Below are 24,265 nucleotides of genomic sequence, written 5' to 3'. Positions count from 1 at the left end.
TAGGGGCATACTTTTACAGCAACTTATAGTACACAGCAGTGTAGTGTATTACCCCTCCCCTTTTACCAAAGCATCTCTCTGTTTCTTTACAGTACAGCCCTCCTACCTAAGTACAAAAACCCTACTGAATAATTCAGTTTTGCATAGGTTGCAGGTAGCCAGGAAAGTGGGAGCCCTCTAGACCTCATCAGGCAGGCCATTCCTAATTGGCCCGTATGCTAGTAGGTAGCAGCAACTCAGTCTAAAGTTAGGGTTGTTTTTTTAAAATAAATAAATAAATGGTAACGCATTCATCTGCATATTTAATACTCCTACTTCTCAAGGCACAATTCCAAAATATCAAGGCAGGCTACAAATGCATAACATGACATTAAACCCAGTTTTTGTAACCCAATGTACTTTCTTCCAGTTATTAGTTTTATAACATTTGCTTTCTTAAAAATCAATTCAGTTCTTCTCCAGTAGCAAAAGCTACTGATACACTGATATTTTACCTTATGGACACATTTCTTAATTTTAAAAAGGCATGTTGAGTTAAAAATGCGCCTAAGAACTGTGTTTGAGCACTTCATGCCTTTCTCAGTTTGCATGATATGATCGCTCGGAAAATGACCACTGTACAGAGAAGGGAAAGGCAGAATCAATTATGTTTCTTTAAATGTTATAATCAAACTATTAGAAGAAGGGACTGGCAATATCTCTTGCCCAGGTCTTTAGGACTGCCAGAAGAGAAGAAGGAAGACAACAACCATAGAGTCAGGCTGCTATCAGTCTCTTTCCTACCAGGGGAACTTCCTTCCCTTCTCTCCCCCTCCTCTCTCTCTTCAATTGGCCATGAAGCTCACTGGGTAACCTTGGGCCAATCATCTCTCAGACTAACCTCCTTCACAGACTTCTTCTGAGGACAAAATCGGAGAGGGAGAGACCTATGGATTATGCCCTGAATGCTTTGGAGGAAGGGTGGGATAATCATGGATGGATAAAGATTACTTTGTCAAATATTTTTCTAATGCATAGCAGTGATGAATGGGATAAAGCAAATCTGTTCTTCGGAAGAACTTCCCTCTGTCAGGTCTTGCCAGGTATCCCCCCCACCCCCCACCCCAGCACTTCACTGCATAGGTGTATGAGTTAAAGTTACTTTATTAAAGAAGAATACCAGTATCAAGATGGTCAGACAGGATCATTGGTTGAAGTGACTCAAGATAGCAAAGGAAGGTTAATTATAGGACAAGGTCCAGCCCCCCCCCCCCCAGTGGCAGAGAAAGTCCATTAGGATTTTGGCGCACTGAACCTGGGAGCCAGGGAAGAGGAGAGGAGGGAAAGGATGACCTCTGCTCAGTCTCTTAGGAGGCTGGTGCAGTCTCTGCTGGAACTTCAAGGCCACGTTCTCAGGCCTGCCAGGAAATTGTAACCAAAACACCTGCAAGATAAGCAGCCAGCAACCAGTCAGCAAAACAGGTTCCCTCTGCAGGTTCTCAGAGGTACACTACACACTACAGCAAGGAATCCATAACACATGACAGATATGCTAGAGGCGTATCTGACACCCTCTGCAGGATGAGACATGCCTGTAACATTCTGCTGTGTTGCTGAATTCACTGGTTTGTGCTTTTGAGCACTTAAGGAAAACAGTACTCCTCATTGTGGAAATGACAGAAGGTTAAATTCACACAGCTATTTATGAAGAGGCCCTTCTTAGTATGGATGGCTGTTAAAGCAGAGATTGTTTTAAAGGACAATTCTTGCAGTTGTGCTCCATTTCTCGTTTTTGGTTATTAAGTCGCATCACTTCAGTTTATTGCTACATGACAAATGCTGACCTTGATATTTCATGAAATCCATTTAGAAATGATGTGCTCCCCACACCCCACCCAGTTAGCATCCCCTGATGGAAATGACTCCAGAAGAATTAGGTGGCTGGATACGGATGCAGCCGTCATGTACCTAAAGTTAAGCAGCTGCAGGGAGATGGGAAGGTAGTGAACTGTGAGTGTATTGTCCCAACCGAATCTCTGGTTTCCCACCACCACCACCTAAGACATTTATTCCAAAACGAGCATTCCAGTTTGTGACATGACTTTCTTCATTTCAACAATGAGATCTTGTTTATAGAATAAGAAGGAAAAAATTCACGTGACTAACCCCCTCTCTCAAACAGTAGTTCTCCAAATCTCACCTAGGATTTTTTTCAAAATACTTCACTTTGAATTTCTTCTCAGCTCATTTAAATACCCTGCAACAATCATAGCGGCTAAAAGGCTGACTAAAGGTGATAGTGAGGTCAGCCATATTCACAGTCACCTTTTTCACACTTAAGTAATCTTGGGGAAGGGGCAATTTCAGTTTTAGGTACTATGGCTCTGCAAGGATGCTTAAAGGACTGAGAATATAATCCTAAGTAGAGTTACACCCTTCTAAGTCAACTGAAATCAATAGGCTTAGAAAGATATAACTGTGCTTAGGACTGCATTATAGGTTTTGTTATCCCTTCCAGATGTCCTGCCTTACTTCTATCTGAAGGGAAGGGCACCTCCTTCTTCCTAATTCTAGGTGCTGATCACAGCCACTCCAGCAATCAGGCAGGTGGGACACACTCCCTTTTTGTTTGTGAGACTGAAAGCTCTACTCTTCCCAAAGGCCTTAGCTTTCCAAACTCTGGGTTTGTCCTGGGGTGTACCCATGCCCAAGTCATGAATTGCAGACTCAGCTTAAATAAAAGTCAGGTTATTAGCTTAAGGAGTGTTTGCAAAAAGCATAAAGCGCTCTTACACAGGCAACAGACAAAAAACAAGAAAACCTTACTGTTGCTACACAAAACCTGCCTATCTAAAAACTTAAGAGCTGGCTACCTTAGCATCTCGGTTTGGCATCCATTGGTTGCTCACCCATCCATTCAGAATGCAAGCCCTCTCCCATGCCTAGCTGGTTCAGCATTGGGACATGCTGAGGTGATGAATAGCATGGAGTTTTCAGCTTCTCTCTGGCATACTTGCATTATGGTCTGAGCTTAGTTGAAAAAAGCTAACTGGGTGAGCTGAGAAGCCATCTTTTCAGGACTGGGTCAGTCACTCAGCAACTCAGGGCTGAGCTTGTTAATTAGCATTTCTCCTGTATGAAAATCCACAGAGTGAACACGGAGCTCTCTGAGAACAGTCTCCCACGGCTGAATCTCTAGGGAACTCAGTGCACTGCTCTCCAGGTGTTACTAATCAGCTCAGCCACTGCATCTCTGACAAGGCCAGAGCCTGACACCTTACGACTCTGAACCAAAGTTCAACCATACTCACCAAAAGCTGCCTTTGGGCTGTCAATTTCCTTATCCTACCTATGGTTTGAAGTCTCAGGCTTAGTTAAGAATACTAAAGGATGCAAAAGAACATGCAGCAGTCCCATATTAGGGCCTGTTAGCAGAACATTGTCACTGCTCTTCTGCAATCAGCTAGAAGAGGAATTTTGATGACGGTCCCATTCATTGAGCTATTGTTCTCACTAGAATCCGATAACCCCTGATAACATTACAAATGCACGAGGGAGTGCTGAAGGATTGGTAAGCATTCCTGTTACTTTACAGGGGAGCACTGCAGTAACATGGCATCAGGGCATGCACAAAAACGTCCCTGTGCAATGTAATTCTACACATTTTTTAAAAAATGGAATAGCATAGAATAGATTTGATATACACTCTTTCCAAAAGGCATTATTTCCCCTGACCGTATTACCCGCTCTGCAAACAAGGAAGAAACAGCAGTCAGAAAATCTGGAGGACTGGGGAGAAGGACTGACTATCATCACTGCCCTCCTGCCAAGTATCTCTCTCTGCCACCACGACCGATTTATTGCGTTGTTTTTACCTGTGCATTGCTGTATTTTTTAAAATTTAAACCTTTGGAAGTTTTTAAAAATTTAAACCTTTGGCAACAGAAAGCCCCAAAATATAGCAAATAAATGCATAAACACTCTTTAACAGTTTCATAACAATAACTGGTTTATTTCACAGAATTGCACAGAAAAAAAGAATGAAAAATAATGAAGGCTAATGGGAGGAGCAACCACGTTGCAAGACAGGCAAGGCAACAGGGAAGCAGAAAGATGTGAGGAAAGACACTGCACTGCCCACATCATTCACTACCCATGCCACGGAACATTTCACCTCAGGTGGTTGGGCAATAGTAGGAAACTGACCTACACTTGCAAGGACTGTGCTGGAATTTTGATTGAAACCAAACATGTTGTCTTGAATAAGCACTGGGGTGAGACAAGAAGGCAACAGAGAGGAACGCTTTCATTTAGGGAACAAAGTCATTTGGCTGTTGAGGAATAGCTGAGTAAGCTGATGGTGTTGATTCCAGAGAAAACAAGCGTGTGGAAGCTCATGAAAATGCACGCAAAGCCAGTCAAGCTCTCTCCTCCAGCATGGCACTTGTTAAAGGCAGATACAGGAAGCAGAAGGAGTAGCTCTACTTTCAGGAGCGAAGGTAAGCTGGTATGAGCTGGTACTGAGTTTCAGTATGTAAGTGGACAAAGTAGTATCTCCTGCCTTGTGTTTTGAGCTCTCTGAGAGAGTCAGAGAAAATCTGTGCACAGATTCTCCACATGGAGCAGGAAAATAACTCCCCCACACACTGTTTTCATGCAGGAAACCGGCTTAGGGGAAAGGAAAGAGCTCTCCCTCCCCTCATGGCACAGTTCTGAGCCTGTTTAAACTCTCCTTTTTAAAGAAGCAATTCCTTACAGCTGCTGTGTTGACTAAGGGCCAAACCACATGAGACAAAATGCACTTGAATGACACTCGAATTACACTCAAATACACTGGAATTACAAAATACATTTGAATTACCCATGTAATTTGAGTGTATTTTGTCTCATGTGGTGAGACCCTGAGTGAATGCCTATGCAGAAATGTATTGTCTAGAGCCACCCATAGTATTGGTAGGTAAGTGGGCAAAGTGGTATCTTATGCCTTCTGCTTTGAGCTCCCTGAGAGAAACAGTACTGATAAGAAGTTTCATGTCTGCCTATTTTTCTAGGGTGGAAAATTGTGCAGCTCCCTTTCTGTCTCAGCAGGAGAAGAGATAGAAGAACGTCAGGAGCAGGAGTAGGGGGTAAGCAGCAGCCCACATTCTTGGTTTCATTGAATGCTGAGGCCCCCAGTTGTGCCGGGTTTTCAGTATTATCTCTTATTACCTTCTGGGCTGTGTGCACTGCCGCATGAAAGGCAAAAAAATCTCATTGTGCAAGAGGTGGCTATTTATTTAAAGTATTATAGGTAGGTAAAATCTTCTGAGATTAAGAATAACTGTTTTTATTCAACATACAGAATACATTTCCGACAGTAGCAATTTATAAGCACTCAGTGTTGGCTCTAGATCAAATGGTGGCCCAGGCAAATGGTGGCCCAGGCAAGGAACATTTTCAGGACACATTCATGTGTCCCCAACGCACACACACATACAGAGTTTTTCATCTTTTGAGAACCTTATTGCATTTATAGCCTATTTCACAACTTCATTGCATTATTTGTACATGTGATTTAATCTTGTCATATACCATGATAAATGTACAAACCAAGTTCTGTTCATCTCCATTTACGCATGCCATTTATGAGCCAATACAAACAAATGTGTTTTCTCAAAGCCTTTTAATTTTTAAAATAACCGACATGCTCCCACATTAGAAGGACTAGTATTAAACAGGGCTTCTATAGATTTTGCCAATTTCACAAGTGAAGAAAGATGAAGTATTTGTACTATTTAACTTTCAGCTGTTGAATGCAAGGTTGAATAAATACCATGACAGCAGTGCCTTAGGGCCAGCATCGCTTAAGCCCAGCACCACAAATGGATGACGGGGTCAGCTGCACCTAAGACTGGCCCTAAAGACATTCATATGGTGGCCTTCAGTCCTTGGGTCAGTCCTCTTACATGGGTTACAGAACCCCAGCCACTGGGTTGCAAGCCTCTATGGAGGCTTTTTGGAAGGACCTTTTTGTTGCTTTGTGGAAGGGTAGGGTTGCTAACTCTGAGTGGGCCAAAGCCTGGATAGGGGAGAGGGAGAGACCTTAGGCAGGGTATAATGCCATAGAGTTCACTGCAGGAACCCTCTCCCTCAGCACTGGAAATCGTACTGGAGACTGTATAACATTCAAAAGAAACGATAACTTTATTGAACAGGCAGGGATGGAATAAGGGCAGTCAGGGAATGAAAGAGCTGAGGTAAAATTTGTTGACAGAACAAATTACTCTAAGTAAAAGGTAAAATAGTTTTCTAGAAGCTTAATTTCTATATTCTTAATCCTTAACAGTGAGCGGTATTTTGTTTAATACTTTGGTTACAGCAACAATGTTTCTTCACAGAGTTCCCTTTTACAACTCAGCTGCACCTAAGTTGAAAACTGTTAGTTGAAAACTGTTTCCCCTTTACCACAGACTAAGAGTACTCCTAAGAGCCAAACTCCCTTTAGACACTGGGCAGGAATTACTCTTCTCCACCCAAGAAGATATAATCCTTCTTCACTTGGCTTGAATGAGAGTCTCCACTTACTACCCAATCACTCTTTGCCAAAATCACACCTCCAGTTCTATTGTGGCTGTATAAACAGGTTTCAGCTTCTGCTGGCTTTTACACTTGGAATTCTTAACTAGAATTCTCCCTCAAAACAATGATTACAGTTAGGGCAAAAGATTTCTTTTCTCTCATGCCAGAGGGGAACCTGTCTGACCTTCCTTGTCAAACTCTCTCACGCACTCTCCTCCAAATCCTGTCAGCAACCAATTCTCATTTGGAAGACTGATTCTGACTGGTCAATCAGAAAGGAGGGAACAACCTGTCAATCAAGCTTGTATTCCAGACAATTGTTAAATCCTTCTCTTCCAGCTCTCTGATTGCTGCACTTCCAAATGCATTCTGTCACAGTGCAGCAGACTCTGATGTTTCCAGCTCAATGGGGCCTTCCCTGCTTCCTTTAGTTACAGATGGCAAAGTGTGCACCAAGATTTCAAATCATTATAATGTGTCCCTTCAGCCAAGTAAGAGACACTTCCCACATGCCCTCCCCATGAAAGAATATTTGCTATTCCAGTATCCACAGCAGAAAAATGAAATAAGTAGAGAGATTGCTTTTCCAGTTAGCACAAGCAACTCCGTATGTGGCAAGTAGACTGGGAATGAAGAGGTGCCAGAAATGACTTTAACAAAGTAGCTGTGTTCTTATCTATGCAAATAATACCTGCTTCCCATAATAAATACCGTATCATCAAGCTGCAGCTTTCAGGAAGGAAGCTAATTATCTGGTGAAGTTTTTCTTAATTTTTTTGACATTGCTTCTTCTAGACCACATTTTCCACCACCTGCAATTGTGATAATCCTGCTCATCATGCTCTTGCCTTTTCCTTGCTCGATGAAAGGGGCAAGGAACTGCCACAATGGGCAGATATGATATGCACACCTCTGTCAGGAGAACTCCTTGTGACCTTGCCCTCCCACAGCTTGAGTTCCTTCCCAGCCCTCCACCTGCCACATAAATCCCCCCCAAAGTGTCATGCTGTGTGGGTTCTGTTTCCTGCTGAGGAAAGCCCTGTGACCTTTGTCATTAATTGTCTGGGGGGAGGGACTGGGTGGTACTACTCAGCGTTCACTTTGGGTCGATATCAAAAGCCCTCACCCCTCAGATGGTCTTGGAGCAAAAGTCTGAGCAGGAAGGAAATGCTAGGCAGGTTCTCCCACTGGAGATAACGCTTAATGAGTTCAGAGGATGTGTACGCAAAGGAAGCGTTCAGGAAATTAGGGTTGTGTGACTTGGAGCACTGGCTTAAACTTTTTTGCTGTAAAAAGAATGTAAAGAAAGTTGAGAGCTGAAGAGTTAAGGTAAAGAGCAGAGTTGCAGGTTACAACGGGCAGCTTGCTTGCCACAGCGTGGTGTTTTCTCTATGCATCTGCTGTAATTTTCATGGGTGATTCCATTTTTGCCAATTAAACGCTCAAAAATTGAACGTACCTTGCTCATGGAGTGCACCTCATATGATCTCATCGTGTTTTGAGTCATTTTGAGTTTGCACAGTGAGGGCATTCTGTAAGGTCACTGACCAGTTAATCACTACTGATGTACACTCACAATTTCTGTGCTTGCTGCTATGTTGTGAATGTACGTGTGGCTTTTGCGACTATTTATTTATTTAAAACATTTATATGCCGCCTTCCTACCCAAAATAGGGTTCCCAATATGGCAAATATTTAAATATTAAAAACTATTTAAAACAAAATTTAAAACAGTTTAAACATTTTTTCAAGCCATAAAAAGAACAATTCAATAAAAACACACACAAACACAAAAAACAGGGAGGAAGGCAAATAACAGTAATTAGGGCATGCCAGAAAAACAAAAAAAATTACACCCACTGGTGGAAGACAGTAGTATAAGGGGACTAGAAGTATAAAAGAGAGGGAAAGTGCAAAAATGTTGTAATGTACCAGTAGTAACACAGGACTGCAATGAATATTTTGCTTCTATTTTGGCTTGGATGGAGGAAGAAGAGAGGAGGGAGCTATATTTGGCTGCCTGCAGTTTCTTTGTTCTCCAGCTCCAGAGATGGTCCTGCATGCGGGGTATGCATGGCTCTTCCTACACCTCCTGCTCAGGCTTAGCATGATGTATCTCTACGAGTAGCAGGAAGTGAAGATATGAGAGGGAAAGTACACGTTTGCACTGTCTCAGCATTCAAGTCTTCCATATGGTATAATCCCTCTTTGAAATTTAATAGCCATTACAAAATAAAGATGGGGTGTAAAGAACAGCCTACAACTTCTAAAGCATGTTCTCTTTAAATACACAAGGCAAGCAATCCCATCTGTAAAGCAATAACTCTGAAATATATTTCCATGTCAGCAAGTAAAGTGACCTCACACTTCCGTTGCATCTTCCACGGAGATGTTTAGTCTTTACAAACAGTAATTTATTTCATGAGCGCTATACGTAAATGTTCATTAAGCCCTTTTCCCGTGAGACTGGCACTCTAGGTATTACTGTTCCCTATTCTGTATGCCCTAAACTGCATCTGGGCATATTATTAGGGTAAACCAACCTTTAGAATTTACAGGAGGAATAGCCCCATTACAGGAGCAATTTGGAGCAGGAAGAGCGGGTGGTGGGGAACGAGTTAAAGCTGGAGCGTGCCGATGGAGCGGGCACAAGCAGTAGCTGCGAGCTGGCTGTCCAAGCGGTGGGCATGAAAAGCTGCCACCATGAGTGGATGGCTCAAGCCCCAGAGAAGGATGAGTGCAAGTGGCAGCTGCAGGAGCTTCCTCTTTTTCCTCTCCCCTCCCTCCAGCATGGGGCCCAGTGCAGCTGCCCCTATTGCACATTGGCTAAGACCACCACTGGAAGGAATACAATGAAGCAATCTGCCAAACAGCCAACAAACAGTTGGGCCGATCATCAAAAAAATCAGCTCTCTTTTTGTGACTGGTGAATAGAATGTGAGACAAACTAGCAACGAGTGTTCATGCATCCCTATAGAGAGAGAGCTCATGTAATACATTTATTTAGTTCATTTATAGTCCACCTTTCTCAGTAAGACAGACTCAAGGCAGATTGCACAATTAAAAACTGTACAATGAGAACAATATAAAACATATGATCAACAGTTAGTAAAACTAGGTTACAAAATTAGAGAACAATGCACTAAAGACAGTATAATATTGTAAATATTGAAAAAGAACTAAATGGCAGAACTGGCAAACAATGCAATAAAAAAATTAATATCTATAAAGAAGAAAGCAATGAAAATGGCCGGAATTTCACAGATGTTAAACAACTTTACTCCTCATTGTAAAAACGTCCTCTTGAATTAATCCCATTGGACTTCTTGGAAGGAATTGTCTTACAGGTCAGGTTGATGAATGGCCTTCATGGGACATTGTCTGCTGTCAGCTTCTGGCACACTGTTTTCTGTGCAGGTTGATCCCTGGAGAGAAGGAGTGACATATTTATAATTAAACAAGACAAATCACGGTTTGTACTCAAAAATCAGTAGAGCTCTGCTTCCCGAACTTTTCCACTTTCCACCTTCCTCTGCTGCCCAATGCAAAATAGTGTTGGCCGTGACACAGAGGTCTGCAATGAGAGGGGGGAAATCATCCCTGAGCCCTACCAGAAGTGCCTTTCCGTTAGCAGTGAGTTGGGCCTGAGGTCTGCTGAAGCAAGAGAGGGGAAGCTTGTTGAGCTGGGGAGTGGCCGGTGGCAGCTTGAAGGGCTCTTTTGGAGCTCCAGTGGGGGAGGGGCAGAATGGGTTGGGAATCCACTGCCTGCCGCCTCATCCCCCTCCCCACCAGTCTTTTGTCACTCTCCTGCACTAGCGTAGAGCTTGGTTCCATTTGAGCCACTGCCCTTTCACCGTTGCTGCCCTCTTGCTCCGAGCTGCTTGGCTCTGTTGCAGCTGCCTGTGGCAGTTGCCTACAACCAAATAATTCAGCCCAGCAAAGTCTGGCTGCTGGCATTAGAAGCGGGGCTTGTCATCCTGGGGAATTGGTATAGCCAAATTAAGCCAGATTGGCATGAATCTGGCTTTTTGCCAGTTTCCGGATGCGGATCACACACCCCTGGTTTTATTATTCTTTCGTAATGCAAATGAGGGAGGAATGTGGCATTGACTGTAACATCCTAAACAGAGTTACAACTTTCTAAGCCCACTGATGTCATTGGGCTTAGATGGGTGTGACTATGCACAGGATTGCACTGTTAGTGCCACAAAACTGTGCTTTGTACATGAAAAACATTTCCTTTGCTGCACTAATTGAATGTAATGCTATAATAGAAAAACACGAGCCAATCAGCAGGCAATTGCTGACACACAGTAAATACAGATGGAGTGGCTGGACTTTTACATATCATTGGTGCTGTATAGTAAATGTGGGTTCTAAAGATGCCTACGCTTAATGCTTGGGGGCATCTCACCACCATCTTGTAACCTTCATATAATGCTTAGTGGAGGTTTTGTTTGTTAGTTTTTGTAAAGTGGTACATTTCTCACTGTACCTAAGCCATTATAGGCAACAACACCAAAGGAAGCTGACCCAGTACTTTCAAGAGCATCTTCCATCTATTATGTCTGCTGACAACCGCAACCCAGGCACATTTCCTGACTGAGCACATAGGTGGGGCCTGTGTCACAGGAAAGAATCTCAGGCAAATGTGCTGAAATGTGTCACAGGCAGCATCTGTTTCCTTCCTTGAAATCAGCATCAGATGTGGTGAGATTTTACCATTTTATAATGTACTTTTGCCTCTTGAGTATATTCTAGAAAATGCCACCTTCGCAACTGACAGTGCAATCCCAAGCATAATTATGCCCTTCTAAACCTATTGACTTCAGTGACAGAACCTGAACTGAACATAATTTGAGTAAAATGGGTTACCTCTAAGAGCCAAGCTACAAGAGACAAATTACACAAGGAGGAGCACAAGAATTGCAATGTTAGCCGGGAAGGAACTGACAGAGCCTTTGGGAGGCAAAGAGGAAATTAATAAACCCTCTGAGCAGCGGTCTCCCTGGCTCTGTAGAGAGGGGACATTAACAAAGCCTTCTGATCTCTTTTAAAACTCAGCTTCCTGACTAACACTGCGACTCCCTTCACGTGGTCCTCCTCGTGTAATTTCCTCGTGTAATCTGTCTCTTGTAGCTTGGCTTTCAGATGAGACTCTAGGATTGATCAGAATTTCTCACCATTTCTGAAAGCTGAATACTAAGCATATGGGGCTACAGAACAAGTGAAAGGGATTTAATCTACTCAGTGCTCCTGCCACTCAGATTGTAGCCTCACAAGGGACAAATAACCTCTATTTTCCTGTCTTCTTTTCCTTTTTATGGCTAACAACAGCACCGCGTGAGGGTCAATTTCACTTGATAAAGCTGTGTTGGCAGAAAAGGTTTCTCCACACCATGGCTCTGCTTGGAACTGGAACACTGCATGAGTTCAAATCGTTGAGAAGATCCAGTCACAGATTTCCTAGATTCTGTTGAGTTGGTTCCTCTCAGAAAAAAATACCCTATTTTCTTCAAATTCTGTCCTTGGATTAGGACCGAATTGCAAAGATATTCTCATGTGCTGCTGGTATGTTATGCTTAGGGTTGTCAACTTCCAGGTGGGGCGTGGAAATCTTCCAGAATTACAACTGATCTCCAGACTGCAGAGATCAAGTACCCCTGGAAAAAATGGCTGCTTTGGAGGGTGGCATTATACCCTGCTGAGGTCCCTCCCCTTTCCAAGCCCCACCCTTCCCAGGCTCCACCCCCAAATCTCCAGGAATCGGCAACCCTAGTTATGCCTGTGTAGTGAATTTACGCTGATATAGTAATATTTAGTGACCCCACTGTGTGAACACAATTTGCCAAACTACCACTGGGGGACCATTTGCCATTTCTTTTGTTTCCAGATGGAACAATGGGGCGTGCACTGAAAAAAAATCATTATAATTTCAGTCCCGAGATTCAGAGGGGAAACCTTTACCATGATTGATGGTTTTCTGGCAGGACATTATCAGTTTGGAATTCAAATCCATGTGTTTTTTTCCTGAGTTCTGGAATTTCAAGATTATTATTTTCAATGGGGACTCTCTCTCTCAGGGTCTGGGTAAGCTGTTTTAAAAGATAATGGCACCAAATTTGCCTAGAACACAGTCCTTCCTCTAATCTAAAGACTCCCAAATTTCAAACAGAATGGTAAAAGGAGTTTGATTTTGCAGATCCCTGAAGTAGGTGTCTTTTGGGTCTTTCTGTTCACAGATGTGCATTTGCCATCCTTCCTTATTGTGGTCCATTGTTTCCTTTCACAAAGTAAAGAAGGCTTCCTTTGAAGTAAACCTCCCCTTCCCACCCTATCCATCCAATCTTTGAAAACAGTTCAGTATTTTTGAAAAAGAGCATATATGTGTGAGATTCTATGTCATGAATCAATCAGCCAATTGCTATGAGACACGTCTTCATGTTGGGAATCCACTGTAGGAGTGCCTTAATTACTACTACTATTTAAGAAGTTTCTGGTGGAAAAGGAGGCAGCAGTATCGAGGGCTGAGGAGTGGGGGAGTCCAAGGGCTAAGCTACATGAGGTGTTTATTTACAAGTTGATTCCAGATTTACTGCTTTCATCAGAGACACACATCAGCTCCAAGAACATTGCTTAAAAGTCATAGAAACCGATTTTGCTGATAAGGGTTGGCACTCTTACTCCCCCCTAGACTTTTTCTGGTCCTAAAGGACCCTCTGTGAGAAGTTATTTGCATACATTTTGGGCTGTACAAGGAGTAGCCTAAGGCTCAGAGCACTCACAGCTTGGCACAGACTCCTCTACAGAAATTCCTTCTCGGGGGCTTTTCTCCAAAGAAATTGGTTGGTAGCACTCACCTTCTGATCCCTTGCAAGGATTAGAGGTGGGCATGGACCAGGAAAACCCCACAAACCACTGGATCATGGTCCGTCGGTTTTCACAGACCATAGACCATGAACTTTTCACAGACTAGCCCTGTTCACGGACCGGTTTGTCGGTCCATGGTCCATCACTCCTTGCAGCCCTGGCTCCTCCCCTTCACACCCAAAGAGCCCAAATTGCAGAGAGTCTTCAGCAGCCTCTCCTCCAGCCATTGTCTAAGTTTGGTCAAGATTGCATTTCGGACGTCCGAGTTACAGACCCCCAAAGTGGCCGGCCCCAGGAAATTTCCAGTAGATACTGGAGTCACAAATGCCAATTGACTTGCATTGGCTAGCAGCAACAAAAAGTTGTAATGAAGCAAAGTCAAACAGAAAAGAGTGGGGGAAGAGCCCCTTCACTCACCACACAGACACCTCCCCAGCTGTTGCCTATGGAATCCATTCTTGCACCTTGCTCACATAGAGAAGAATGAGAGCTGTCTGGTTGTCAGGCAGAGGTGCCTATCTACATTTTGAGAGCTAAGATTGGTGTTGCCGTGGCTGCAGAACATCCACCCCTCCATTGCCTAGGGAATTCATTCTTGCTCCTTGCTCCATAGAGCAGAATGGGAGTTCTCTGGTTGGCAAGCAGAGCTGCCTTTCAAGGTTTTGAGGGCTAAGATTGGCTGCAGAACATCCACCCCTCCCTTGTAGAAAGAGAGCTGTCTGGTTGGCAGGCAGAGCTGCCCATCAAGGTTTTGAGGGCTAAGATTGGCTGCAGAACATCCACTCCTCCATTGCCTAGGGAATTCATTCTTGCTCCTTGCTCCATAGAGCAGAATGGGAGTTCTCTGGTTGGCAAGCAGAGCTGCCTTTCAAGGTTTTGAGGGCTAAGATTGGCTGCAGAACATCCACCCCTCCCTTGTAGAAAGAGAGCTGTCTGGTTGGCAGACAGAGCTGCCCATCAAGGTTTTGAGGGCTAAGATTGGCTGCAGAATATCCACTCCTCCATTGCCTAGGGAATTCATTCTTGCTCCTTGCTCCATAGAACAGAATGGGAGCTCTCTGCTTGGCAGGCAGAGCTGCCTATTAAGTTCTTAAGGGCTGCAAAAGCCTTGTGGACATGCTCTCCATTGCCTAGGGAATGGATAGATTGGTGCCAGGATGGCTGGACTCATGGACCAATAGACTAGCCCAAATGCACCAAAATTCATGAAAATGGTGAGTACTATGAACTGTGTGTTCATGAACCACGAACCGGGCCAGACTGTGAAAAATTTTGGTCTGTTTTCTGGACCGTGCCCACCTCTAGCAAGGCTCCATTCAGAAAGGAGAAATGCCTCTGCCTGGATTGGGAGAATCAAAGAAAAACCAGATGCCTGCCTGCTGCTGATGGTAAGCACTAGAGATGGGCATGAACAGCAATATGAACAAAAAAAAAGCCACGAATAGCCCAATCTGCTGTTTGTGAACAAGCTGTTTGTGAGGCCCCATTCTAAATGAACAGGTGGTCATTGCAAGCATCATTCCTTGCTGTTCATCTTGCTGTTCGTCAAGCCAGACAGTCTGGCACCTGCAAACAATTCCCTTGGCAACTTAGGCAGGGATTTCTGAACTCTGTCTGAACTCCTGCTGTTTCCCTGGAAACCCCAATCTAAGCCCAATTTAGCTTGATAGGCAGATAGTGTGGAGCTCCAAATTTGTTACAACAAGGGAGCAAAGAGTGGGGGGAGGGGAGCTCCCAGCTCTGACTTTGCAGACAGTGGAGAGGGAGAGAGATAGTTACTGTTGGCATTTTGATAGAGTGCATTGGAGCTTGAATTTTCTTTGTGTGTGGTGGAATAGGGATCTACCCCTTCAAGTTCCAAGGCTGCTGCCAGGCTCTGGGCCAAACTATTATTTATTATTGGTACCTTTCCTGCTGCCTGCTCAGGTAAGGTTTCTGGGAGTGGTGCAGTAGGGATCTTGACTTGAATGATGGCTGGAGGAGAGCCTGCTGGCCCCCATGAACAGCCAACCATGAACATGTTCATGAACAGGGCCATGTTCGTGGTGGTTCATGAGTCCCTGTTCATGGATGGCAATGAACAACGAACATCATGTTCGTTTTTTTTCTGTTCATGCCCATCTCTAGTAAGCACTCAAGCATGAAAAAACCCACATAGATGAGGAGGGGGGGTGTTTTTCATACTGCCACAAAAACGGAATCATAACTGCCTGCATCCATTTTGGAAACAATGACATCAGAAAGAGTGTGGGAAAGCCGCCAGTGTTCAGTGAGTGGGGTGCTATTTTTAAGACATGGGGAAATGGCCCTTGTCAGATCTTGGAAGGTAAGCAGAGTCAGTACTTGGATGGGGAACCACCAAGGAAGACTCTGCAGAGGAAGGCAACAGCAAACCACCTCTGCCTCTCACTTGCCTTGAAAACCTCTTGCTGGAGTGGCCGTAAGTTAGTTGCAACTTGATGGCACATAGGTACCTACATAAGAATCCCAGATTTGTGTTACCATTCTGAAATATCACAGTAACAACCCAATGATTTTCATGTATATTTTCAAATTGGGCATTTGGGAATGTACGCTCCTAGATGGCACTGCCATTTTCTTCCTAATCCAACTGTCCGTACAGGCCTACTCACATGATACTTCTAGGTTCCTGGTCACCAGTCTGAAACATTTGATACATCTGTAAGTCATACACTACTACATCAATGTATATATTTTTCACCAAAAATATAACCTTACTATTGGTATATTTTTCCCCCATCTTGGAGTAGCTGTCTACATATCTATTACTTCTCCAAAAGAACAGGAAATTCTGCAAAGAAGTTCTACACTGTTTAATGGATTTATATACCCTTTAATAAACGAATCCGTTAAAACAGTTTAGAATTTCTTGGCAAAGTCACCTTATATTGCAAGACTGATTGATGACAAGTAGAAATGTCATTAATATTGATTCAGTGTCCATTGACCAAAAAATCTAGACCACCTTAATGGTTGGAATGAACATCTTGCCTTTGTACAGCCAGTTTGGATGTCAACTTAAGTAATGAACTTGGAAAGTCTTTGATACTCTGACCAGATTAGATATAGATTTAGCAATTAGGATAACATTGTTGCCATGGGCAGCATAATTTTAAAAATATTGTGGGAGAGGAAAGGTAGCAGGTTTGGGTGGCTAACCTGAGGTACGGAAAATGAATTAACTGAAAAGTTTGGATTTAGATCAAACATTTTAGATCAAACATTTTAATTCTGTTAAAGCAGAACCATGTTCCCAATTAAGTAAATCAGTTTTCTATGAAATGTATATGTACTCACCAGGAAATTCTTGCTACCACAGTAAGCAATGCCATTCTGAGTAAAACGGGTATGAATGAGCTACCATTGATGCAGATACAACACCCATAATGCAGCATGACAATTCGGCACTTACCCGGCAGGCTGTGGGCCGGTTAGCCGGGTGCCGTTATTGCCTCCCTGGAAGGATTGAGGCAGCACCGGCTCCTCCCTCCTTCCTGGGAAAAGGCTGCTGGGCGGGGCAGAGCGAGAGGGAAGAACGTGCTCTGCCCGGCCCAGCTTCAGTTGCGGCTCGTCGCTTGGTGTGGGTAGTCGGAGCTACCCGGGCGAGCGACGGTCGCAGCGGCGGCAGCGGTTCTCCGGCGGCGGCGAGGCGGCGGAGAGGCAGCGAGGCTGTGGCAACGTCCCGGGAGGCGTCGGCGCAGCAGCGCAGCGCACGGAGCCGGGCGTTTTGCCGCGAGCGCGGCACGAGCGGCGCGGTGTTTGCGGCGCGGCGTTTGCATCGCGGCCGCCTGCGTATTTGGTTCCGGGGGGCTTGGCTCCTTACGGCCTAAGGCCGCTTTGGGGGGTGGGGAGGTGCCTCCTTACGGCCGGATTGTTAACCCCCCCCCGGTTGGGCTGTATAAGTGTGGCCTTGTGGCGTTTTTTGCGCCGGGTTCCCCGGGCTTTGGCTGGGTGGCGCCTGCCAGTACGGGGGGCTTAAGGGAGTAAGGGGCCGTTGGGAATTGGCCCTGGTGAGTGGCTGCCTGCGCAGCGTGTGGGGTGGTGTGTGGCTGCGTTGGTGGGCCCTCCCCCACCTTCACCCTAAGCCTATTTCTCCCTTGGGAGGGATTTTGGGGTACCTAAGTGGCCCTTGGCTCGAGCCGTTTGGCTGGGTGGTGTTGGGGGGGCATTGCATCGCCTGCCTCCTAGGGCCTGCGGCCAATATCAGACTTCAGCAGGCCCACTCCTGCTTGGGCGGCCATCTTAGAGGCAGTTGGTGGGGCGGCCATTTTGTGGCTGGCTTATTGGCCTCCTGCATTGCAGTGGCCTGTTTTGCTTGCCTTTTGCGGTATTGGTGGATACAGCATGCCGCCAAAAAAGGGCAGGGGTCCCCCCAAGGGGAAGCAGCCTGCTGCGAAGCAGGCAGTCAAGAGGCCTTGTCCAGTTTTGTCTTCATCAGAAGATGAAGGGGTGGCTGACCAGCAGGATATTTTGAAGCGCCTACGCGCTTTGGAGCAGGGGAAAGGGTCTGTAGGTGTTCCATCACTGGAGGCTGATTCAGCGAGGCCTGTACGGAGGGCGTCCAGAAACGCAGTTAACAGAGATATTTTGCGGCGTTTATCTCTCCTGGAAGGGGCAGCTGGAGGAACAGCGAGCGGAAGCAGCAGCAAGAGCGGCGCTGGGCCCCCCGACCCGCAAGTGACGACTGGCGATGAGGTGCAAGCGTGGCAGGATGATTCTTCCCCTGTGGCTGTTGCGGTGGAACCTGTGGAGTGTGGAGGTAATGACACGACACCACATTCAGCTAGTACATGGCCTTGGGGGCCGTGGGGCCAAGCAATGGCAGGCCCTCTGCCTTCTCTCTCAACGGGGGCTTACATGCCTTTTGGGGGGCAGGCAGCAAGAAGTAGCCCGGCTGGCACAGCTGCCGGGGCGGGGTCCCCGCTCCTGCAGGCTGCGCCCGGTACTGCAGCGTGGGGTACTGGAACTGCTATGCCCTTCCCCAACCCGTATTTGGGGTGGCCTGGGTATGCAGGAACCCAGTGGGGGTTTTACCCTCATATGGCGATGGCATATGGACAGGTTCCCTTCAACGCTGTTCCATTTGGGGACACAGCTTTGCCGTTAGGCGAGCATCTGACCCAGGCAACCAAGGATAAAATATTGAAAGGGGAGTACGTGGACCTTTTTTGTCTGCTTTTTAGAGAGCTGGAGAAAAAGAGTAAGGACGAAATGGATGATAGAGATAGGGAGCGGATCAAAAGGAGGAAAGTGGACAGGACGTGGAATAATTGGCTGCCCGGATTTTTGATTTATGCGGGGGTCATTGTTAGGGCTCAACCTAGCCGGGCTATCCAACTATTTCAATACTTGGATATTATATTCAAGGGGTACACGGGCTTCTCAGGTGCTGCATGGATGCAGTACGATGAGGAGTTCCGTATGCGGGCTGCCATGAACCCTAACATTCCTTGGGATCGGGTTCATCAGGAATTGTGGCTGCAGGTGATGTCCCCAGCCAAGCCGAACGTGTTTGATAGGTCAGACAGTGGGCATGTTGTGCATCGGTCTTCCCAGGCCCCTAGCTCCCGCGTTGCCGCGGGTCAGCCGGTTCAACCCCGGCTCCTGTGTTGGGAGTTTGCGTACAAGGGTTCCTGTATGCGGAAGCCTTGCCGGTTCAGACATGAGTGTCCCTCTTGTGGAGGTTCCCACCCATATAATTCATGCCCCAGGGGTAAGCCGGGGTGGGGGGGGAAGAAGCCGGGAGGTGGCAGTGCAGGGGGTCAACACCCCCCTGGTAAAGGGCCCCAGCCCGGTAAGGTTGAGGGTCCTTAGGCGGCTTTTGCAAGGTTACCCCAAGCAGGAGGACGCAGCTTATTTGTTTCACGGGTTTCAGGACGGATTTAGAATTCCGTTTCAGGGTGCCAGGGCACCTTTTATGTCTGATAATTTACGTTCGGTTTTGGGAAAAGAGGACATAGTTCGGAGAAAGATTGAGAAGGAGTGTGCGGAGGGGCGAGTGTTGGGGCCATTTCCTGCCCCCCCAACCCCCAACTTCAGAGTATCTCCTCTGGGGGTTGTGCCTAAGAAGGCACGAGGGGAATTTCGCCTGATTCATCACCTGTCATTCCCTAGAGGGGAATCGGTGAATGATGCCATTCCTGAGCAGTTATGCTCGGTCCGGTATACCACTTTTGACCAAGCAGCCAGGGTGGTCCGTAGGTGCGGGGTGGGCGCTGAGATGGCGAAATGCGACATTAAGTCGGCCTTTCGTCTTCTGCCAGTGCACCCCAATGACTTTGAGCTCCTTGGCTTTGCCTTTGATGGGGAATTTTACATGGATAGAGCATTGCCAATGGGCTGCTCCATTTCATGTGCGGCCTTCGAGTGTTTTAGTTCTTTTCTTGAATGGGAGGTGCGGCGTAGGGCCGCCTCTCGCGATACGGCTCATTATTTGGACGATTTTTTGTTCGCTGGGCCAGCGGGGTCAGGACAGTGCGCTCGGCTAATGGCCACGTTCTTGGCCTTAGCGGAGGAGCTGGGTGTGCCGTTGGCGCATGAGAAGACAGAAGGGCCTTCTCAGGTGCTGACTTTTTTGGGGATAGAATTGGACACTGTCCAACAGTCTTTTAGGTTACCGGCAGATAAGGTGGCAGAGCTTAGATCCAGGGTGATTAAGATGCGCTCTCAGCATAAGGTGTCCCTGGTGGAGCTACAGCAGCTGGTGGGTTACCTTAATTTTGCTTGTAAGGCTATCGCTCCTGGTAGGGCCTTTTTGCGGCGCTTATGCGACGCTATGGCGGGTTTGCGTGCACCTCATCATAGGTTGCGGGTTTCAGTGGGTATGCGTGCGGATTTAGCAGTGTGGGAGACCTTTTTAGCAGAATTCAACGGGGTTTCTCTTTGGCGGGAGGTTCTCCTGCTTGAGGCGGAGCTGCAGGTGACGTCAGACGCATCTGGATCCACTGGTTTTGGAGTTTATTTCCGGAATCATTGGTGCGCGGAACAGTGGCCGCAGGATTGGCGGACATCTACCTTAGTGAGGGACCTTACCTTTTTGGAGTTCTTCCCGCTTTTGGTGGCGGTGCGCCTATGGGGGCAGGAGCTGGCTAATCACACAGTACTATTTTGGTGTGATAACCAGGCGGTTGTTCAGGTAGTTAATGCCTTAACGTCCAAGTCCCCCATGGTGATGCGGTTGGTGAGGGAATTCACTCTGGTGTGCCTCCAGAGGAATATTTTGTTCAGGGCCAGGCATGTGTCTGGGGTGGATAACGGTAAGGCGGACGCCTTGTCTCGCCTACAGATGGAGCGTTTTTGGAGCCTCGCTCCGGAGGCCGATCGGCTCCCGGCTCGGATGCCACCGGAGCTGTGGCAGCTTGGGAGACCGAAGTATGTCGGGCTATTCAAGCAGCCATCGCACCCAGCACACGGAGAGCTTACCAGCGAGCGGTAGGCCTGTTACGGGAGTTTAGGTCGGTTGAAGGTTTGGCCCATAGCTGGCCAGTACCGGTGGAGCATTTACTGCGATTTTGTATCTGGCAACGGGGCAAAGGGTTGGCGGTGCGATCCATTAGGGGGCAGCTGGCAGCGCTAGCGTTTATTAGCAAAGCCCAGGGGTTGCCTGAGGCCACGGGCGACTTCCGGGTGAGGAAGATGTTAGAAGGCTGGGCCAGGGAATGCCCCAGAGGTGTAGATCCACGGGAGCCCATTTCCCCGGCAGTCCTAAAGGGGTTGAAGGGGGCATGGAAGGAGGTGTGTACGTCGCGGTATGAAGCGACGCTTTTCCATGCGGCCGCTCTAACTGCCTTTTTTGGGGCCCTTCGGGTCAGCGAGCTAGTTGCGCAGTCAGCAAGGGATTCCTCGGGTCGTGCATTGATGGCCAGGGACTTGACGTTTGAAGGGGAAGCCGTTACCCTTTTGATTCGTTGGTCTAAAACAGACCAACAGGGAAAGGGGGCTGTTGTGAGGCTGGGTCCCTGTGCTGATGCGGAGCTGTGCCCAGTTAAGGCATTGAGCAGATATTGGAAGTTGAGGGGGGATGGTGAGGGCCTGCTTTTCTCTCACCAGAGCGGTGCTCCGCTTACGCGTTTTCAGTTTTGGGCGGTGACAAAGCGAGCTCTGAATAAACTGGGTTTGAAGGGGGTGAATTTTGGCACCCACTCGTTTAGAATTGGGGCTGCATCCACCGCGGCAGCCATGGGGTTTACTGGGCAGATGATACAGCGGGTGGGTAGGTGGAAATCAGCTGCTTTCCGTTCATATGTTCGTCCTCTTTCGCATGTTTAGAACGCTGTTAACTGATTGTTTCTTAGGTTCCAGAGCGCGCGGTGCCAGGCAACGGATCCTGATCTGCGGCCACAGTTATGTTTTTTGGGCAGCCCATCAAGCAAGACGGACTTCTGTGGGGTCGCAGCTTGGATTGAGCGAGAAGGCTGTGTTGGAGTGGCAGGGTCGCCGTGGCCTCAGGTGGTCAGGTCTCTTGCCCTTGCTGTTTGGATTGGGGTGTGAGCCCCCCCATATCCTAGTTGTTCATTTGGGCGGCAATGACCTGGGGATGCTCCAGGGTAGGGCGTTGTCTGCCCAGGCGCAGGCTGATTTGCGCCTTATCGCTGAGAGGTGGCCGGGGGTGCTGATTATATGGTCAGCAATGGTCCCTCGTTTGGTTTGGAGGGAAGCTGGATGCCGACAAGCCATAGAGAGAGCGAGGATGAAGGCCAATCGTGCCATTCAGAAGGCTCTGGAAGGAGGGTTAGGGGTGTATTTGCCTCATCCTAGGATAAGGGCCGAGGTGCCGGGCCTCTACAGGGGCGATGGGGTGCACCTTTCGGAATTGGGCAACCAAATATTTTTGGACGACTTGCGGCAAGGGCTACAGCTGGCCCTAGATTATCAGTGGGGCGCCAAGGCCTAAGCAGAGGCTTGACCTTGGCGTTGGCAGGTTTTGGGTAGTTAGGGTGCGGGCCGGTGAGCACCCTTGGCGCTTCCCCTTTAGTGGGAAGAGGGGCCTGCCTGAAGGGCTGGTACTGCTTTGACGGCTGCCAGTTGCAGGGGCAGGCTGCCTTTGGAAACCCCAGCTTGCGAGTCCTTACCTCACTGCTATACGGCTGAGGTGTTAGGAGCTTGAGAAGGGGGTGACCACGTTGCCTGGCCGGCCGGGTCCGCGCCGTCCTAGGGATGGGTCGCACCCGGGGCTTCGGGGCTCGCCCAGACAGGTCAGGGCGGCGGTCCGGGGGACCCCGTGGCCTGACCTGTACCGCTTTAGGCCCTTGCCGCTGTGTGTGTTAATGTTAATATGTATAGTTAATAAAGTGGCCCTTAGTTCCAACAAGGTGTCTGCCTCTTTATTCCAACTAGGGTGGCAATTCGGCACTTACCCGGCAGGCTGTGGGCCGGTTAGCCGGGTGCCGTTATTGCCTCCCTGGAAGGATTGAGGCAGCACCGGCTCCTCCCTCCTTCCTGGGAAAAGGCTGCTGGGCGGGGCAGAGCGAGAGGGAAGAACGTGCTCTGCCCGGCCCAGCTTCAGTTGCGGCTCGTCGCTTGGCCCACCCTCCTCTCCCAGTATCGGTGCAGGATTAGCCGGCTGCTGTGTCAGAGTCAGGTAGGAATTTTTTCCTCCCCTCCTGAATTGGCGAAGTGGAGAGGGGGTTTTTCGCCTACCTTGCACCGGTATGGGGGATTGAGGAATTTGGCTGTAGGGTGGTGCCAGTTAGTGTGTCCTGGCAGGTTTTGGGTAGTTAGGGTGCGGGCCGGTGAGCACCCTTGGCGCTTCCCCTTTAGTGGGAAGAGGGGCCTGCCTGAAGGGCTGGTACTGCTTTGACGGCTGCCAGTTGCAGGGGCAGGCTGCCTTTGGAAACCCCAGCTTGCGAGTCCTTACCTCACTGCTATACGGCTGAGGTGTTAGGAGCTTGAGAAGGGGGTGACCACGTTGCCTGGCCGGCCGGGTCCGCGCCATCCTAGGGATGGGTCGCACCCGGGGCTTCGGGGCTCGCCCAGACAGGTCAGGGCGGCGGTCCGGGGGACCCCGTGGCCTGACCTGTACCGCTTTAGGCCCTTGCCGCTGTGTGTGTTAATGTTAATATGTATAGTTAATAAAGTGGCCCTTAGTTCCAACAAGGTGTCTGCCTCTTTATTCCAACTAGGGTGGCAATTCGGCACTTACCCGGCAGGCTGTGGGCCGGTTAGCCGGGTGCCGTTATTGCCTCCCTGGAAGGATTGAGGCAGCACCGGCTCCTCCCTCCTTCCTGGGAAAAGGCTGCTAGGCGGGGCAGAGCGAGAGGGAAGAACGTGCTCTGCCCGGCCCAGCTTCAGTTGCGGCTCGTCGCTTGGCCCACCCTCCTCTCCCAGTATCGGTGCAGGATTAGCCGGCTGCTGTGTCAGAGTCAGGTAGGAATTTTTTCCTCCCCTCCTGAATTGGCGAAGTGGAGAGGGGGTTTTTCGCCTACCTTGCACCGGTATGGGGGATTGAGGAATTTGGCTGTAGGGTGGTGCCAGTTAGTGTGTCCTGGCAGGTTTTGGGTAGTTAGGGTGCGGGCCGGTGAGCACCCTTGGCGCTTCCCCTTTAGTGGGAAGAGGGGCCTGCCTGAAGGGCTGGTACTGCTTTGACGGCTGCCAGTTGCAGGGGCAGGCTGCCTTTGGAAACCCCAGCTTGCGAGTCCTTACCTCACTGCTATACGGCTGAGGTGTTAGGAGCTTGAGAAGGGGGTGACCACGTTGCCTGGCCGGCCGGGTCCGCGCCGTCCTAGGGATGGGTCGCACCCGGGGCTTCGGGGCTCGCCCAGACAGGTCAGGGCGGCGGTCCGGGGGACCCCGTGGCCTGACCTGTACCGCTTTAGGCCCTTGCCGCTGTGTGTGTTAA

The 24,265-nt window shown here is 48.1% G+C and overlaps 1 protein-coding gene across 1 annotated transcript; it reads left to right on the top strand.

The window, feature by feature from the left end:
• The first annotated feature begins 4,217 nt into the window (after positions 1 to 4,217).
• Positions 4,218 to 23,370, top strand: LOC129334818 (uncharacterized). Its single transcript, XM_054987155.1, has 4 exons — positions 4,218 to 4,478; positions 5,031 to 5,105; positions 18,041 to 18,187; positions 21,723 to 23,370. Exons 1-4 carry the CDS (start codon positions 4,337 to 4,339, stop codon positions 22,319 to 22,321), a joined length of 963 nt encoding a protein of 320 aa, XP_054843130.1. The 5' UTR covers positions 4,218 to 4,336; the 3' UTR covers positions 22,322 to 23,370.
• Positions 23,371 to 24,265: the final 895 nt, after the last annotated feature.

Source organism: Eublepharis macularius, chromosome 8, assembly GCF_028583425.1.
Source record: "Eublepharis macularius isolate TG4126 chromosome 8, MPM_Emac_v1.0, whole genome shotgun sequence".
Lineage (NCBI taxonomy): Eukaryota > Metazoa > Chordata > Lepidosauria > Squamata > Eublepharidae > Eublepharis > Eublepharis macularius.
Note: the sequence above shows the minus strand (reverse complement) of the source record. Positions and strands in the feature narration are given on the sequence as shown.

What these genes read in the sequence shown, in the direction of transcription:
- LOC129334818 (XM_054987155.1), top strand. Translation starts at nt 4,337, where the DNA reads ATGGTGTTGATTCCAGAGAAAACAAGCGTGTGGAAGCTCATGAAAATG. An exon ending in GTCAGGAGCAGGAGTAGGGG is followed by an intron (nt 5,106 to 18,040) that starts GTAAGCAGCAGC and finishes CTCTCCTGGAAG; the next exon opens with GGGCAGCTGGAGGAACAGCG. An exon ending in GGAACCTGTGGAGTGTGGAG is followed by an intron (nt 18,188 to 21,722) that starts GTAATGACACGA and finishes ATTGTTTCTTAG; the next exon opens with GTTCCAGAGCGCGCGGTGCC.